Source organism: Exophiala aquamarina (assembly GCF_000709125.1).
Source record: "Exophiala aquamarina CBS 119918 chromosome Unknown aczIA-supercont1.1, whole genome shotgun sequence".
NCBI classification, from domain to species: domain Eukaryota; kingdom Fungi; phylum Ascomycota; class Eurotiomycetes; order Chaetothyriales; family Herpotrichiellaceae; genus Exophiala; species Exophiala aquamarina.
Genome location: NW_013550587.1, coordinates 1,879,481 through 1,897,808, shown reverse-complemented (window position 1 = coordinate 1,897,808; position 18,328 = coordinate 1,879,481). Strand labels below are relative to the sequence as shown.

Sequence of the window (18,328 nt, the reverse complement as noted above, 5' to 3'; positions counted from 1 at the left end):
GGTTAGCCCCCCCGCCGATCGTGCTGGGGGTGCTAGGGATGCTAAGAGTGCTAGTGCTGCTAGTGCTGCTAGTGGCCTGCTACGGGCACCCTTCTAGTTCCACCTAAGCAGACAAACCCTCCATACGAGCCCAGCTTCTAGCCACTAAGCGCCGTAGTAGACTGGGCATACTCGTACTCGTAGTGACTGTGACTCTGCACAGTAAGTATACCTGCGCCCACCGCCCTGATGGGGACACCCTTCCTGCGCCCACGCCCAAGTCTACGCCTACGAGTAGGTCCTAGGCACTGCGTCTTCCGCCCTCGGTGCACCTGCAAATCCACCATGCACCACCTGGACTGCGCCGCACCAGCCGCACAGAACTGCACGCAATGCACGGCCCACCCACGCCTCGCCAGGTGCTCACTAAGTTCTCACTAAGGTGCTAGCCGCAATTCGGTCGCTAAGTGAACTGCCTGAATTGCTGCTTGCGCTTGCACCTGCACCTGCACCTGCTTCCCTCCATCTCCGAGCTGACCAGACCTGCTGCTCGTTCTGATTCGAATTACTACCAACTGCCTACTTGCATACATACATTGATCACTCAGCTCTTCCCCTTCCTTTCTTCAGCTGCTCATCCCATCCAAGACTTGACTTCCCAGTTTCATCTTTGCATTCCTTCCTGTCGCATCATCTCCGCTTCTATCGCGCTCGAGATCGACTCCAACTGCGTGTCTTCTCCTGATCTCCTTCGCTCCCGCCCATATCCTGGAGGAGTCGTAGCATTCCATCAATTTTCTACTCCAATCGTTCCTCCTCAGTCCAGCTATCCTCGCCTCTAGTCACTGTCTCATTCTTCACCCACCATGAGTGTACGTATTCTCATTGCTGTTCATTTCCCCTGTGACTGGCCTCCATTCCCTCACTCTGCCGTGCAATCCGATAGTCCTTTTTCCACAACCTTTTCCGCTGACTTTGCCCCCTAGTACAATCAATCCAATAACCAGGACTATGGCTCCTACAACCCTTATGGCCAAGGCGGCAATCCATACGCCCAGCAGGACAATCACAACCCAGCTTATGGAGGCCGGCCTCCTCCACAACAAGAGCAAAACAGCAGTTATTATGCTGATGAAGAGCGACAAGGTGGCTATGGTGAGAATAACTCAATGGTAGTTTTGGTTACCAATTTCCAGCTAACCCGCTGGCAGAAATGGGTAATGTGAACGGCGCCGACCCAAACCGCGTTCTCAACGAGTGCCGAGCAGTTGACCAAGCCATTGATGAGATCGAGGCAGACCTACAACGCCTCAGAGGCCTACAATCTCGATACCTCGCTGATACGAATACTTCGGCTCAGTCCCCACTTCGGATTGAAGTTGACCGAACTGGAGACAGCATCATGACCAAATACCGAGGCCTGGTCAGCCGCGTCAAGAAAATCAAGTCCCAGCCGGAATCTGGCAATCCCCGTAATGCTCCTCAGGTGGGAAAAGTCGATCGCAGACTCAAAACTGCCATTAACCAATACCAACAAGTCGAGCGGGAATTCCGAAAAGCCTCTCAAGAGCAGATGGCCCGACAATACAGAATTGTTCGACCAGATGCCTCTGACGCTGAAGTGCGTGAGGCTGTTGAAGACCCAAATAACCAACAGATTTTCAGCTCCGCTTTGATTCAGAGCGATCGTCGCGGCGAGGCTCAAACTGTTGCAAGGAACGTCTCTCAACGCCACGAAGATATCCAGAAGATCGAAAGACAGATGATCGAGCTAGCACAACTGTTCCAGGATCTCGAGACCTTGGTTGTGCAACAAGAACCTGCTGTCACTCAGATCGAACAAAGAGGAGAAGAAGTCACCGAACATGTCGCCAAGGCCAATACCGAGCTCGGAGGAGCTGTTGAGAAGGCTCGAGCTGCCCGGAGAAAGAAGTGGTGGTGCTTGGGTATTTGCGGTCAGTTTTCTTGTCTGGTTCCGCAATCGATGCTCGTTTTACTGATTTACTTGCAGTCCTTATCGTACTCATCATCGTTGTCGTGGTGGTGGTCGTTATCAAGACTAGATAGTTCCAACAGTCAACAGCGACCAACTAAGCGCAATTCACAACAACGGCTCCATCCCAGGTCTCATGGAGGCGGTCTATGCCGTTTCGCAACTTGGGCCCCAAATCACATCATGAGCCATCTGTACTACGACCCCGATGGTCGTGGATGCTTCATTGGTAATGCAGATCAACTTTATTTCCTCCCGATAGGAGAGTCTTGAGGACTCGCATTTTGGCAGCGTGGCAGACAGACAGACAGAAGAGAAAGGGGAAAGGGGCGTGGAAAGGGAGGGAAGTCTCATATGTTTCAGAAAAAGCTGGCGCGCACAGCGTTTCCGTGTGTTTGTCTTCTCTTGTTGTTCGTCTTGGATGATGGTGATCGGATCTTGTACAGGCCATAGAAGTAATAATCAGCCCATACCCCCTCAAATCCCCCGTCGCGGTCTTCTTTGGCTTGGATAGCCCATTTGAAGTGGACGATCGGCGTCCGCGCCCTGGGATCGGTGACTGGCAGGCAATACATTTCTCATCACCTGGTGTGGTTTCGTTACGATTGAATATCTTCGATCTGTTCTTGCTTCCTTCAGTTGCAGCTTCATGTCTCATCCTTGTCCCATGTGGCTGTCCATCGATGGTGATGTTTGGTGGGTAGGGTAGTTGGGCCAATAAAAGAAGGCACGGTGAAGTTTGCTCGACTATTGACAATCATCTCAATCTCCTTGAACCCATCTACACACAAGTGCATACGAGTACTATATACATACACATATATAAATATACCATGTCCGTCGGCCTACTCTACGGGTCATGCTATTTGCTTACACACCTCCTAAGATTCCTCATATTTACGAACAAACATCAGCGCATGAGGCTCGATCCCCCGACGCAATACCGACAGAACTGACGTGTAATAGCAAATAATGGAAGTATTAGTGAGCGGCAGCGTTGGTAGCGGCAGCCTGCTCATTCGCGAGCCGATGTGCCTGTAGTCTCTCGTCCTCCTCTGGCGTGCGTGTGTGTAATTGCAGGGCGTGTACCAGGCCTGGTGTTGAAAGTTCCTCGTCTAGGAGCTTGTGCACCACGCGGTGGCGTGCTAGTTGAGATTTTCCCTGGAATTTAGGCGAGATTATGTCGAGTCTGGGTGTTAGTGATGGCTGGTCAGTACTTGTGAGTGGAGGGGATATTGGGGGGAGGGTCTGGTGTTGGGGTCAAAGCGTGGTGATGGTGATGGTGATGATGATTCGGGCAAGGCTGAGGCAGAAATAGGGAGAATCCATGATCGATCATCATCTAGGGATAGCTGGCTTCAAGAGCCACTCAGAACAAACGATAAAACGGCGCAAAATGCAGATCCACGTACTCGAAATGCGTCTCATTAGACGTGACACCCCTCATAGCCGAATGGGTTGAATGGAGATGCGAGTTGTTGGTGATCCTGAGCGTGACGGGGTCTAGAGCTCCCTCAACCTATGCCATCCCATACACTATTAGCTTGATAAGCCCAACCACGAGTACAATAAGCCGGAAGGATAGCTTTTCCCATCCGTAGCCAGCAACTTGGGACTTTACCTTTCGGCGGATACAATCCGCTAGAGGAGTTGCAGAGGTTGTAGAAGTTGCAGTAGTGGAGGCCATTCTTTTTGTGATGGAGAGCACAGTCTGCGCGCGGAAAGGGTGCGTCATGGACAGGGAGTATATAGTATTATGAGTTCAGACTGCTCCGATGCTGAAGAGGGGCTCTGATGTTTACGTTCCACGCGCCTGGCCAGTGTAGATGATACCTAGTTCTCGGATTAATCCAAGCTGGCAGCCACGGCCGACGAGAAAAAGAAACGCTCCTGCCCTGGGGAGGATCTTCTCGCAGCGCAAAGTGCCCAAGTGCCTTGCATGAGCCCCCCATCGCTCCTGGCAGTACGGCGAAGCTTAGAGCGGCATGGGCCCTCAAACCCCCTCGGCTCATTCCTCTCTCCAATCAAAATCCCTCTGGAAAGCAATTTCTGCAGGTCACTTTAAACCTCTTACAACATCTGCTTACAGTTGCACCTGAGGATTGTTTCATACACCCGCCGTGTCTTAAGAGACGCATATGGTTTATTTCTGTCATTGGCGTTGACCAGCCAAGCGTTCAATCCAGTAGGGTCGTCCCCAGCCAGCTTTTAGCGCCGTTGACGGTTCCAAACCTCCCTCAGTGAGATCACCACGCTCGCACTGTGGGCGATTGGTTTGCACAGCCCGCCAACTCGCCTCAGCCTGATCATGTCTGCTTCCGATTTGTCAGGTCTAGCACATGTGCGCCTGGCTCTGTCAATATGCGACAAGCCGCTCGAGGCGTCGGGAGTGGTGCACGAGGCGTCGCAGCAGGCGCCCGTCGCGCTGTACATGGCGAGACCATTATCTTAGACGCGGCCATTCATTAGAGGCTTTGACATTCATAACGTGCCAGGTCTTCCGGTAGCATCACGCAACCATTAGTGTTTGGGGAATCATGGAATCGTTGGCAGCTCTTGCAGTCGCTTGCAATGTTATCGATCTTGTGACTGCTGCAGGGAAGATCTGCAAACTAATCAAGCAGGTCCAAGCAAACAAGGCTTTCCCGGGCCATGACGAGCTCACAGCATCCACCTCTTCATTAGAGAAGAATGTCGGAGCTCTAGACGTGTCCATGAAAGAATTTCAGAATACAAGTCACCTAATCCTCCCAGCGGACCAGGAACTACTTGAACTAGCTCGTAACTGCCGGAGGCTGAGTCTGGATTTAGGGCAAAAGCTCAATGCATTACATGTCAAAGACAGTGATACCAAAGCTGAAAAGATTGGGAAACTCCTGCAGACTGTGTTGCAGAGAAGTAAAATATATGATCTTCAACGAAGATGGGGGGAGCTCCGCAAAGCGGTCGACACCGCTCTGCTCGTTCGCATCACGTAAGTTGGCCCAATCACTCTCCTGGCTGTCAGTATCCAGCGCCTACTTGGAGACTGAGCGGCAATTTCTGATAGATGAAGAGTCAAACAGTGTTCCTGCATGCTGTTCCTGTCTGGTGTGATATTGAAGTTATCCACGACTTGAGGGCGATCATAGTTACTGGGCAGCATCCAGTGACTTCAGTTATATGGTCACGGTCTAAAGCGATTGAGAACTTTCACTAACATGTGCGGTAGCCACCTTTCACAGATATCTACAATCGAGACAAATTCTAAATTCAAGGACATCCTTGAAAGTACTGCACAAGCCAAGCGTTGCTATGCAGAATTCACAGCCGAAATTCGTGCGGCAGATTCAACATTAAGGCAGCATATCACTACCGAAATCGCTGCTGGCCATGACTCGGCGCAGAGAGAGTTGAGAGAAGAAAGCAGCCGAACTCGTCAAGATTTTACTAGCGAGATCAACTTGACCCGCGGGCTCATTATTCGGCAGGGACGGGCAACTCGACTTGCATCAGTCAAGCACAAGGCTGACCTCAAGCAATGCGTTCAGCTTGAGCACATGAAAACCAGATCTATACTAAAAAATGAAGTTCAAGTCGGCCGCCTGGAGGAGATCGAAGCTGCACGATGGTCGCAATTCGTTTGCAGTTTGAAGTTCCCGGAAATGAACGCACGGCGCAGTCAAATAGTTGACCCGCATTGCCATACTTTTGAATGGATCTTCAATGATAAAATCGACCGACCATGGGACAGTTTTAAGGAATTCCTAGAAAATCCCGCCTCAATATTCTGGATCAACGGAAAAGCTGGCTCGGGGAAAAGCTCTTTGATGCGGTTCATTAGTGAACATGGCAAATGTCAGCAGATGTTAGATCTGTGGTCCTCTCCAAAGAAAACTCTGATCCTGCGTTGGTATTTCTGGAATTCGGGGACAGAATTCCAGAGAAGTCTCAGGGGTGCATTGTGTTCTTTAACGCACCAACTCCTATCACAAGTTCAAGCTTCGGGCTCAAGTCTTCATGAAATCTGTGGGAGTTTAAATCCAGGTACTTTGTCCAAGGAGAGTGTCTCGGATTGGTCGGTTACTGAGCTAGTCCAAATCTTTGAGGCGACTCTTCATTCGGTACAAGCTTTTGTGATAATATTCTTGGACGGCCTGGACGAGTTCAACTACGATGAAGATGTAAGTCCTCTCCTTGACCTGGTCGAAGAAGTCACCACACAACCTCACGTCAAAGCTTGTGTTTCGAGTCGTCCAGAAAAATACCTCATATCCCGCCTGGAGTCTTATCCTCAGCTAAAGTTGCAAGATCTCACAGCGAACGATATCAGAGAATTGGTTATCGACCGACTTCGATCTTCCACCTCTGACTGGAAAGACTCCGAGATTCAAAGGCTCGCTGAAAAGGTCCGTGAGCGTGCTTCTGGCGTGTTCCTCTGGGTTCGGCTTGTAACAGACCAGTTGGCCCGAGGACTTTTGCATGGCGATAGTCAACAAATATTGACAGAGCGCCTCGAAAAGTTGCCACCAAAGATGGAATCACTCTATGAGCACATGTGGCGATCTTTGAATGGTGATGAAGATCTTGAGTCTTATCGACAGCAAGCAGCAAACTGTCTCGCTTTTTATAAAATATTTCCCATGACAGTGTTCGACCTTGCAGTTGCCCTGGACGATGACTCGCAGCACAAGTTCATTGGCAGGAATCATCAACCATCGGATCTCAAGCCACTCCTCAAAATGTGTACTGGGATGGAAGACCTCTTGAAAACTCGATGTGCAGGCCTTCTCGAGATATCAGGTTCCTTTAAATCTAGCTCAAAAACTACTCTGGTTCCATTGACTGAGGAATTCTCAGACAATGATACTCTCATTCAGTGCTTGATTCAGAATTGCAAATTGGAGATCAACTTCATCCACCGTTCGGCCAGAGATTTCTTACTAGAAACTGAAAAAGGCCGACAAATACTAAAACATTGCGCATGGCCCAACAAGGATGTCATAACTCGAGTCGTCAATGCCTATCTTCAGAGAAAAATCCTTGGGTTAAGCCCGTCTTTCGACGGCCATAGCCGCTCCTCCTCGATGCACATTGATCTCAATCGACTGGTCTCCGTTATATTTGACGTCGAAGACCGACAGCCCAACACTTCGAAGTGGCAGTATTCACTCCTTAACACAATCGACTCGGTTTACCGAACGACGGCCGACGCAGAGCGAAGGGTGCGACTATCGGAGTGGCAGGAAAATTGGTATTACTTCTCAAGCGAACAGAGCGGATACTTCATAGACTTCTGGGGCTCAACAGCGGCCAAAATTTCCGATAGTTGTTTCAAGTTGGTCTTGTCGCATTGGCCCAATGATGTTGTGGCGTCTACTTATTTCCTCGCAAGTGTTTGCTGGGCGCCCTCCATTGAGGTTGTCTCTCCGAGGAATCTGCACGCAATGCAAATATTCCTTTGCCACGGAGCCAACCCAAATTCAAATTGCATGTACACGCACCAGGATCACGGTCAATGTACTCCATGGCTTCGTTTTCTTTGGCTGGCAAGCAGAACAGCGGATTACTCTGGCCTAGAAGCACAGCTTGTTTGCACAATCGAAAAATTTCTAGCATCCGGAGGGGAGTTATCGGCCACGGCAACGATTGCGTGGCAATACAGTGGCGGAGAATTTGATTCCTTTGAAGCTCTGATGACCTCGACCTTTCATGAGATCGGAGAGGTGGTCTTTGAAGTCAATGCTGCATACTTGCTGGAGAAAATCTGTTCAAGAATACGCGATCCCGTTGTTTCCTCTGAGCTTCAACGCATTCTGGAGTCAACTGTCTCGATCCGAATCGTCACTTTGGTAAGAGGTGGCAATGGGCGATGGTTCACGGTGAAACCTGACGATGCAGTCTACTTTCTGGAAACAATACTGATCCCAGTAGCGCCCGAGGTGGAGTATAAAGACCTTGCAGCGTACGCTGTTAAAGCCACTACCAACGGAGTGGAAGTCAAACCGAGAGCTCTCCTTGCTGCTCGAGGTTTAACCAGGGTTTGTCCCAGACTAAAGACTTTCGGTGGTCTTGCGCACCTCAGACGAGCATCGGCCATGTTCCAGGCAAAATACACGATATCATGGCTCTCATCGACCTGGTGGACGATGGGGATCAGTTCTGTGTTCGCCAATGGTTTCTCGGAGATCCCCTCCAGCGGGGGAAAGCCGACACGTTTTAACCTTCTTGAAGACATGTGTAGCAACCTATCGTCCTTTTATGAGTTGTTCGGCCCGTTGTATGAGTGCGCGGCTGAGACGGACGAATTGTACCCGATTCTGTCAGAAATCTGGGAGGAACTAGCTGAATTTAGGAAGAAGGAGGCTGCCAAGTTGGCAGGACAGGATTTGGCGGTGTTTTACGAGGAGTTAGATGAGTTATGTCAACTGTTTCGCCTGCATGGACTGGAGCATGCCTTAGCAGCGACGATGGATGTTGACATATAGAGTTATCCCGAGCGAGACTAGCGATCTCAAGTTTAGAGTCGTGATTTGGAAAGCTTTAGTTTGGAAAACAATACACAGCAACGATATAAGATTCTCAAATTGTCTTCACCCGGCTCCACCCTGGCGAGAGGTTCCGCGGCCAATGTCCATCACCACTGGGCCAGCGATGTTTCTCACAAGGGAAGGCAAACCCTCGCAGGCGAGTCCCCAGAGCGGGAACAGCGAGGGTTGCATATGAGACGTACATGTACAAGCACCTGTTCCACTAAATGGAAGTTCTCTGTGAATGTACTGCCCTGCATCAAGCAAGGCCCGACAATCCCGGTCGTGGCTCGAACAAGGCCTGAATACCAATACGATATTGCATAATCACGCTCACATCTACTGCTCAAGGAAAGGGGCAGGGTAACCAAATGCATCACCCCACTGCTCCTGAATCTCGAAGCTCTCATATATTGAGTTCCAGTTCTCCCAATCCATGGGGTTTGCATCTATCCATGATAGATCCTCCGCAGTGGTGGTGGTGTTATTGAAGGGCTGTATCGCTGCTTGGGGGCCGCCGCCGTTGATGTCGAGTGGGAAGATGGGATTGAATGTGTCGATCTCATGGTCAGGCGGGTTTCCTCCTTTACTAGGGCTATCCGTTGCATGCGCGTGCGCGGTCTGACTTTCCTTGAGTGGCGGTATCGTCGCCGCCAACGCTGGCGCTTTAGGCGGGGAAGATACAACACGGTGGGAAACTGCTGCTGTGCGGCGGAGGAGGCCTTGCCCGCGAAGCCACGCGATCCAAGACGGCGGGTGGGCTCCTCCAGGAGCGGCATTATTTGACCGACGAGATTCGTTCTCCCTCGCTTCCCACGCCTTGAGCGTGAGGATGCTAACAGCCGTGCAAAGTTTGCTCTGCGTGCGATCTCCACTGAGGATCTCGGGGTGGCTGGTGAAAAGCGTGTCCAGGGTCGTCCACGCCGCCTCTGTGCGTGGCTCAGGGCTCGGATGCGTCCGCAGATATGCAAGCAGATAGATCAAGGCCTGCCATTGGAACTGCGTGTGCCAGAGAAAGCGACGGAGAGAGGCGGTGGTGCGGATTTGGATGTGGTATCGCAGAATCTGGAGGCTGTTCTCGAAGAGGAGTGTTTCTTCGGCGGTGGCAGCAGATGATGCGCCTTTGGAGGAGACAGACTCTGTGGCTGTGGTGGATTCCCTTCGCGTAACGCGAGGTAGGTGTGCAAATAGCCGCATTTTGCAGACCGTGGCTTTCGCGATGACGGATGTGATTTGATGGAGAGGGATTTGTGGATCGCAGTGCAGAATGAGGCTTTCCTCGAGCATCTGTTCGAGCTCGTCGATTTCACGCTTCTTCTCGGCCATGAGAACGGTTGGGTCGCTGAATCTTGAGAAGACGCCGTCGAAAGTGTCAATCACGGGTTTCTCCTTCGTGAGGAAGATTCCGATCTGCGCTCGGAGGAGAACGAACATCATTTCGCTGGCTCGGACTTGCTCTGTTGGCGGCTCTTGCATGCCGGGATAGAGGTCACAGTCATTGACGTTCAGCGGTGGCTTTGTATCCCATGGCTGTGTTATGATGGACAGGCCAGATCCGGACAGCTCGGCGACGCGTGAGTCGAGTTGGACGATGACGAGCCAGAGGCGACGTCGCATTTCCGTTTCGAATGGGGATAGGCTTAATCGCTCTCCATCTCTGTGAAGGCCGATTCGCTGGCCGATACGTTGGCATATCCCCGTCAAAGACCAGAGTGAGGGGGCGTCATAGCACAGACGCGCTGATAGCTTGTAGTAACTTAGTCTTCATATTCTCGGGACAAGGGTCGTTCGACTTACCAAGAAGAGCACGAAGCCCTGCAGCACCATCATGTCGCTAGTCTTCAAGATCCCTGCCGCTTTCAAAGCCAGCTGTGCGCCTGACCTGAACCTTTTTAGTGCGGAGACTTTACTCTCTAAGAGCGTGCTTTGGCATTCCCCCTCTTCCATGGATGTCACGGCGATAACGTAGATTCCGAATAATAGCGCCTCCATCCCTTTCGAGACATGATCTAGATTGGCCATTGCATTCAGTACTGCTCTCTGGGCGGTTGGTACATGAATTATTTTCACCAGCGGATTCACATTGTCCACAAAGGCTTGCCAAAGGAGGAAGATTTGCGTTGGCTCTGGGTGCATGAGTCTCAGGCCGAGGGCTTGGTCGTTTGCTTTGGGAGGAAATATCAAGTCAGCTGGACTAGGAGTGATGCACTGCTGTCCTTGGTGGCTTGGATATCCCGCGGCTTCGCTTTCGATGAGACCGCTACGATTATCCCCGTCCGCATCCTCATCCTGGGACGATTCCTCCAACATATCTTTCGGGTCCTGGAACTCGTCCGTCACACTCGTCCAAAGCTTGTTTTCTAGATACCTCGACCTGCCGTAGTCTGCAATTAACTTGCCAGCTCCACGAGCTACTAAGTCTGTGGTGTGGCCGGTCTCAGTTGCAGGATGCTTTGGTCGGTCAGTCAATGTGAGTTTACGTGCTCTCTTTTCTGTAGACCGAACAGTCGACCTTTTCAATGCGCCCAGTTCCTTCAACAAGCTCTCATATTTCCGAACCTTCTCGAGGAGCTCTTGTTCGCGCGATGTGGTGCTGTCAGAGTCGAGTAACACGGCGTCAGCATCCCCAGTCCCTGCACAAGATTCTTTTTCGAAGATCTCTTGCTGGTGCTTCCGCTTTTTACGCTTCGGAGGGACCGGAGTACGATAAATACACTCAGCATCGGCCTTCTGACAATTAGAGCAAGGATCGACACGGTCACATTTCACCTTGCGGTGCTTGCATTGGAGGCACGAATATAATTGAAGTTGGATTTGCGATGTCGTTGTTCTCGATGTTTCTGGAGTTGATTTGGATGCTTCCGGCGAAGTTCTTGTCAAAGGCGGTTGCAATGCGGCTGTTGGCATCTCGTTCCGCCTCAGTTGATGTGGCGAGGATGATAGTCGAACTGTCGTACTCTTTGGGATCATAGCTTGTTAAGGGTTTGATCTATTGCGCTCGGAGAGAATGGATCTAGAATAGCATTAAGGCCAAATGAGATGCGAAATGTGAACGTGATGGAGATGACGTCGTGACACCTGTCTCGAAGGAGAGCCTACTGTACCATTAAGCTCGTCTTGGCGTGGCCCCACACAAGGCCAGAGCCCCTATCTTTCAGGGTTCTGGCGCTGCCCTGGCCCTTATGTCCAGTGTGAATCACACCTATAAATCATTGTTCGTTACCTTAAGTTTATTAATTTCTATTCAACTATAGTTCTTAAGAGCGCTCCTCAGGTCGAACTTGAACGGCATCAAAAGCACGAAACCTCTGGAACCTGATAAAATCTAAGTAATGTTACAGGAAGGTCTACACGACTACTCCATGAAGCAGTGCAGCAGAATTCTATGAGTGAGTGGAATTTTGCCTCAAGTCCCAGAATCTTCTTCGTTCATTCCCACTTTCACCCCCAGGAAGGTTTTCAGCCTTGCATAGCTGCGTCTACTTTCTTCTCCTTCTCCTTCGCCATGGCCATCCTCTGTTGCTCTCTCGCCTTCTTTACGCTCCTCCACTCCATCGTCAAGGCTCCAATGATACTGGCACATGACACAGCCACAGCGCAGTAAAACACCTTGACTAGGGCGCCGTTGTATGCTATTAGAACCTCTTGGAGAAACCGTGGCTCGACGACGCTTCTCAATCCTGTCGCGCCCGCACGTAAGATGACTTGCGTATTCAGTCCTGGAATGTGTTGCAAGCCGTTAATCAACTCATTCTGCAAAACATTCTGACTGATGGAAATGAACAGCGCGCCGCCAAGATTACGAAAGAAGAAGATGAGGGAAGCGCCTGTTGGGACGTCCTTTTTGGTCAGAACGGTTTGAGCCGCCACCCCCGACTGTTGCATGCCGAGCCCTGTGCCGAGACCGAAGAGGAATTGAAAAGCGATCCATTTGGAGTGGGTTGTCGTGGGTATGAAAGTGGAAATCAGACCGCTGCCGATGGACATGAATACGGAGCTAGCTATCATGAATGGCGTGTAGTAGCCGATTCGGGTGACAACAAGGCCGCCGATGATGTTAGCAATGACCAAGGTTAGGATGATTGGCAAGGTCATGATCCCTGACTTGACTGCACTCGCACCCTTTATAGCCTGGAACCATATCGGCAAGTAGTAGATCATGATCATCAGTGCTGACCCTGCCAGAAATGAAAAGAAGATACCAGAGAGGATACTGCGCTGCAAGAAAATCCGAGGGGGAACGGTAGCTGTCTCCCCCTTCCAGACCTGGATGATGATGAAAGCGGCCATGCATAATCCGAAGATGACTAGGAGCGCAATGATCCTAGCACTTTGCCAGGAATAGGTCGATCCACCCCACTGCAGAGCCAGCAGTAAGCAGATGGTCCCTGGGAAGAAGCACAGAGTACCCAGCGGATCAAGACGGTGAACTTGCTGCTTGATCGTGGTTGGAGCATCCTGCGATCTCTCTAGCTTTAATGCCAGAAATATGATTGCAAGTGTCAGACCACCAAAGGGTAGGTTGATATAGAAGCACCACCGCCAGGAAACTTTCGTGGTGAATACCCCGCCAAGCAATGGTCCAGCAACTGAGGCGAGCCCATATACTGCCCCGATGTTGCCCATATACATAGGTCTCTTCTCGATAGGCGTTGTATGCATCAAAATAACAACCGCGCCTCCTGTTATGCCAGCGGAGCCGACTCCAGCAACAGCGCGACCAAAGATAAATGCCGTCGAGTTGGGAGCTGCACCACATATGGCCGAGCCAATCTCGAAGAGAAAGACTGCTGTTAAAAAGACGAGTTTGGGCGAGTAGAAGGTATAGATGCGTCCGAACAATAGTTGGAAGCAACAAAGTGTCAGGAGATAGGCGCTTCCGTACCAGCCAATGTCATCGAGGGTGTGAAATTCGTCGCTGATACTAGGTATTGCAGTTGCAATTATTGTGAGGTCCTGCAGGTTTCGTCAGTATCTCAAAACAAGATCATATCCCGACAGGGTGCCTACTAGAGCAACAAGGAACATTGCCAAGTAAAGCGATACCATGATGAGTAGAACAGTCGTAAATGGAGGATATCTTTCTTCCTGCTCGTCGACTTGCTTGTCCTGAGAGCTCAGAGCTGGTGTCTCGATCCTATCCACATCTCTCGAGTTATGTTGTTCATCATCGCCAGCAGATTTCTCTACTGGAGTAGCATATTGGGACCCGTTTTGGGCCTCGCTTCCAACCATTATCTCTGCTGATTGTGTCGCAAGTATGTTCGGCGTCAAATGAGTAGAACTTCGATTGCAAATCGTCTTATTCGGGAGCTAGAACAGAATGAGATCAACCCGAGTACACGAGATACTAGAGCGAGTAGGTATTTATAAGAGCTTAGAGCCCGGCAGAGCCTTGCAACTCCCTCGGGCCCGAAACTTCTGGATTTGATTGGAGCCACAATTTTTCCACCGGCCCTTTTCAGACTCAAGCGACATGGAGCAGTCATAGTCAATTTCGAAAAATAGGCACGATCGAAGATGAGGGGAAATTTGAGATTTGCTCATAGGCACCCATTCAAGGCTAGTCTTCACTGTCGGGCCCGAGGGAGAAACCCAGACATTGTGCCGAGAGTAGTGACCTCCTTCTTGCATTGTTTCCATGGTTGAATTGAAACATGAGGCAATTATTCTGATCTTGAAATCCATATCTTACACTGCAGACGGGTAAAGCTCGTTCATGTTATTGCAGTCCAATCATTTTAGGTAGCCATTATCGTTGATCAACGGCGCGAGAGAGCCTCATATTCGAACCACGTGATCTCGCCTTCCCTTGCCGGCAATGGTACAGCTCGCTCGCCCACCAACGCAAGGAGTCGTCTCCATATTGCGATCTTCTGTATCGATCATCAACTATATACTCCCTTGAGGTTGGCCGGCGAATCCACGGTGGTTGAAAAGATATGTGTTCTCCAAGGGGCTCGGATGAGATCATCTCACGTCCCCCAGAGACGGCCCACCGCGATACGGTGCTGGAGCCAACCGGAGCCGACTTGACGATCTTCCGTTGAGTTAGGTTGTCAAACTTTCAGCGCAATATTCGCTATTGATTTCCCCGTGAAACCAAACTAGCCGATTTATGCCCAATGCCATGGTCATATAAAGACTCCCAGCGACCTCATTAAGTGCGAAGGAAAGAGTGAGCATTCTGATCATAGATAGACATCCCATTCCAGTTATATTTTACGAAAGCCTACCAAATTACCATCATCCAGAAAACGAGATGGGCTTCAACCCGACAGAATTTAAAGGTCTCTTCTTCGATATCTATGCGACACTGATAGACTGGGAGGCTGGAATCTACCCACAACTTCTATATCTCGCCCAAAGTCTTCCAACAGGTCACGCTCGACGAGCTGATAATGCTGAGAATCGTAAATGGTTGCTGAAAGCATATGCATCCAATGAAATGGCAGTTGAGCACGAGAACCCTACATTGCCATACACTCAAATCCTGGAGGAAGTCTACAGTCGAATAGGGTCAGACTTGGGTGTTCAAGTCGATCAGGCGGATAAGGCTGCGTTTGGGCGCAGTATCGGAGACTGGCCAGCATTTCCGGACACCGTCAAGGCAATGCAAGTGCTCGCAAAGCACTACAAGCTTTTCGTGCTGAGTAATGTCGACAATGCATCCTTCGATAGAACTCGGACAGGGCCATTGAAGGGCGTCCATTGGGATGGGATTTATACCGCTGAGCAAATTGGGTCGTACAAGCCGAATCCCAATAACTATAATCACGTTGTCACTCGACTTGATGAGGATTTTGGTATTAAAAAGGACCAGATTTTGCTGGTGGCACAAAGCCTGGATATCGATCATGCTTCTGCAAAGGCATTGGGTTTTAAACCTGCTGTGTGGATCGCAAGAAGTAATTCCTCTATGGGAGGAAATCGGGAGGAGCTCGAATCCAAAGGGTTGATTGAATTGGGAGCCGAGTTCAGTACTTTGGGTGATTTGGCTGAAGCTGTGGAGAAGGCATTCTCAGGGCAAGATTGAGGATCAACCTTTTTCCAAAATACGGCTGTGGTTTAGGGGTGGAAGAGTGATCAGCTCTGTAATTAGTATAACCAGGGTTTCCACATGAGATCCGGTCACACAAGTAGAATATCGATGTCGAGGCCACGCATGACCTGCGTCCAGTTCACTCGGACCTCACCAGGGTTCTGGCCGGTCTGTGCCGTGATTGAAGATCGAGTAGACCAAACAGCTTCCATCACTTGCCTAGCTTTCTTCCTATTTCTCATGCCCATAGATGTGGCATTTTCGAATAGATCCGAGAATTTCTCCATGTCACAATCCTCGTAAGCTTCCACGCCTGCGATGAAAACGGGCCAAAGGGTGTAGTTTCCGCCACAATGTTTCAGGAAGATGAAAACATAATGAAGGACAGCATGGACGTAAGGCGCTAGATATTTTGGAGTTGCGTCCTCGGCAACCTGGTGATAATATATAACCGCCGCCGCCTCAAAAGCTCGAAGGTGCATCTCTTGAGCTTTCTGTTCGTTGTATGAAGGACGCTGAGAATGATCTTCTAGAGACTCCTGACCCTCTGGGTCCAGGAATTCCGCATTCGACTCGAAGATAAACATTCGTTCAAAATTCAATAGTGTCGAGTCATCATAATCCTCAAAATTCGATTTCATCATGTGCCTTGAAAGGTGGTTTATCTCGGATAAGTACGAAAGAATTGAACTCGAAGCCCCTATAGTTCGACCAAAAAGCGGATAGTTCGAGAGTTTTTCCAGGGAGACTGCGTCCTCCGAAGGAGAGACTCGCTCCTCCAGCAGATCCGCACCGTCATGCCACATTAATGAAGTCTCGGACTCAATCCTAAGCAGATAGAAGCTTTGCGTGACATACCATGCGTCGTCTGAACCGGCCCATTTACAGGAAGCACGATGTTGCTGGACAAAGTCCCAGCCGGCAGATAGATGATACCGCCACGTCTTCGAGGTTCCTTGGACCAACTTGCGGAGTCGTCAGCCACAACATAGAATCAGGGTTTCAGGGAAAGCGATACATCACTCACGTCTATAAAGAGAAAAGTCAGGATAGTTGTTAGTAGTCCCAGATAGTCAACTGACTGCTCATCAATGCTGCTCCGAAGCTCTGCCATGGCGATTGAATATAGCTTTGTACCTAATATGGAAAGGTCCTCTCGACCCCCACCTGCCTCGCTCAAAAACATTGCGGTGAGTGCCATCATTGCATGCAAGAGATGCTTTCGACCCTCATTGAAGCTTTGATGTAGTGCAATTGCAGGATATCTCAACCATGGATTCTGGCAATTGTGAACAGGCGTCAGTACAGGAGCGACTTGACTGATATAGTGATGAAAAAGAAAAGCATCGCATGTATCAAGTCGATTTTCTGCCCTGGGAGCCTTTATTATTGTCAGCCGAGGAGTGAGACCGGTAGAACAGATCTGGTGCAGTCGTCGAATATTACCCTCCTGGCTAGCTGCCTTATCACCCAAGGAATGGACCGGGCTGACACTCATCGGTCGGGGGAGATCTGCAGAGTCACTCTGCAGACCTTTCTTCGATTTGTTCCCCGATGACCTCCGAAAAACTGAAAATGGGGCCTGCGAGTTCTCAAACACCAAACTGTCGTCAACATTGATGTCACAATTATTGATTAGCTTGTCGATATGAGATGATGAAAGGGTCCGGACTCCACTCCAAGTCTCGCCTACCAACAATTAGCTGTGAGTGAGCCACCGCCAGGCATCGACTTGCATGGATCGAGAAAACGCCTCCCATTATGGGTGTATGACTTCTGATTCTTGCCCACCCACACCAGACTCTGCTGATACCCTGGGCACGATCGTCTTGCATTTGTACACGGAGTGCAGCTCGGCCTCTTCTCATCACACTAGTCTCACGATGAGCCAGGGGTACTTACAAATTTGACAAAAATTTCGCTACCTTCACTTTGCGTGAGCGACATCTCCAGCAACCCTAGTCAAAGTCTTAGCATGACATCCCTTAGGCGGTACAGGACATTCGTGCCTACCGTGAAGGTCCTTTTGTAGCCTGGAGTTTTGCGCCCTCGAATTGTTTGCGGCATGTTCGGAGGTTACGATCCCGCCAATTCATCGCGCTCTCAGATTGTGAGTTTTGGAAGAAGGTAGCTCATGGCGAACGGGATAGGTTTCTGACAACTCAACTTTGCAGGATGTTGAGGTGACTAAAATCCCCCGCTTCATATATGCAGTACGAAGGCTCGAGGACATGTCAGTGTCAAGAAAGAGAGGGGACACTGTGTAGGCGGGCTTATCCGGCGATCAATTGCAATCGCCTTTAGAGGATTTGGACGCCTTAGGACGTGGGCCGACGAGCCCGTCAGACAGCAACATTTCCGACGGCGTCGAACTTCGTAATCACTATTAACTACCACAGTTGCAATGACCCAGACCGAAGACATCTATGTCCCCCAATATTCATATTTGCCTTATCTTATACCATCTTGCGGAGGGTCCATTATCGGATGGAGGTAGTGCTTGAGGTGCAGGGCAAACCACAAGTCTCTTTGGGGGATCGCGACACCCTGTCGCAGAGGCAAGCGAGAAGAAGCGCATGCTCATGGCGGGTCACACGTGCCTTTGCTACTGACAGTCCATTAGTAGTATAATGTGAGGAAGCGTACCCCAGTATTCAGGCTCCTGCCGTCGAAAATTGTTTGCGTAATACATTTCACAGGCTATAAGTTATATCAAGCGTCTGCAAATAGCATCGATGGCTTGTATCGAGATTGAAGAGTACCCGTCGCAATGTCATGATAAGATATCTGAACTCTTCCTTGTGA

At 50.1% G+C, this 18,328-nt stretch overlaps 7 protein-coding genes across 7 annotated transcripts; 3 read left to right on the top strand and 4 right to left on the bottom strand.

Annotated features, from left to right (window-relative positions):
• Positions 1-845: 845 nt before the first annotated feature.
• A1O9_00671 (uncharacterized protein) lies at positions 846-2,046 on the top strand (the record flags this gene model as incomplete). Its single annotated transcript, XM_013409834.1, has 4 exons — positions 846-851; positions 966-1,134; positions 1,191-1,934; positions 1,991-2,046. 4 exons carry the CDS (start codon positions 846-848, stop codon positions 2,044-2,046), a joined length of 975 nt encoding a protein of 324 aa, XP_013265288.1.
• Positions 2,047-2,992: 946 nt separating this feature from the next.
• A1O9_00670 (uncharacterized protein) lies at positions 2,993-3,196 on the bottom strand (the record flags this gene model as incomplete). The annotated part of the gene is made up of 1 exon (XM_013409833.1): positions 2,993-3,196. A coding segment is annotated over one exon (204 nt), but the record flags the coding sequence as incomplete, so codon positions are not given.
• Positions 3,197-5,172: 1,976 nt separating this feature from the next.
• Positions 5,173-8,439, top strand: A1O9_00669 (uncharacterized protein; the record flags this gene model as incomplete). Its single annotated transcript, XM_013409832.1, has 1 exon — positions 5,173-8,439. The coding sequence occupies one exon, from the start codon at positions 5,173-5,175 to the stop codon at positions 8,437-8,439; it is 3,267 nt and encodes a 1,088-aa protein (XP_013265286.1).
• A 381-nt stretch (positions 8,440-8,820) lies between these two features.
• A1O9_00668 (uncharacterized protein) lies at positions 8,821-11,388 on the bottom strand (the record flags this gene model as incomplete). The annotated part of the gene is made up of 2 exons (XM_013409831.1): positions 8,821-10,227; positions 10,279-11,388. The coding sequence occupies 2 exons, from the start codon at positions 11,386-11,388 to the stop codon at positions 8,821-8,823; spliced, it is 2,517 nt and encodes an 838-aa protein (XP_013265285.1).
• A 552-nt stretch (positions 11,389-11,940) lies between these two features.
• On the bottom strand, positions 11,941-13,716 carry A1O9_00667 (uncharacterized protein; the record flags this gene model as incomplete). The annotated part of the gene is made up of 2 exons (XM_013409830.1): positions 11,941-13,437; positions 13,492-13,716. 2 exons carry the CDS (start codon positions 13,714-13,716, stop codon positions 11,941-11,943), a joined length of 1,722 nt encoding a protein of 573 aa, XP_013265284.1.
• Positions 13,717-14,743: 1,027 nt separating this feature from the next.
• On the top strand, positions 14,744-15,517 carry A1O9_00666 (haloacid dehalogenase, type II; the record flags this gene model as incomplete). The annotated part of the gene is made up of 1 exon (XM_013409829.1): positions 14,744-15,517. One exon carries the CDS (start codon positions 14,744-14,746, stop codon positions 15,515-15,517), a length of 774 nt encoding a protein of 257 aa, XP_013265283.1.
• Positions 15,518-15,612: 95 nt separating this feature from the next.
• Positions 15,613-16,637, bottom strand: A1O9_00665 (uncharacterized protein; the record flags this gene model as incomplete). The annotated part of the gene is made up of 2 exons (XM_013409828.1): positions 15,613-16,488; positions 16,551-16,637. The coding sequence occupies 2 exons, from the start codon at positions 16,635-16,637 to the stop codon at positions 15,613-15,615; spliced, it is 963 nt and encodes a 320-aa protein (XP_013265282.1).
• Between the last annotated feature and the right edge of the window lie 1,691 nt (positions 16,638-18,328).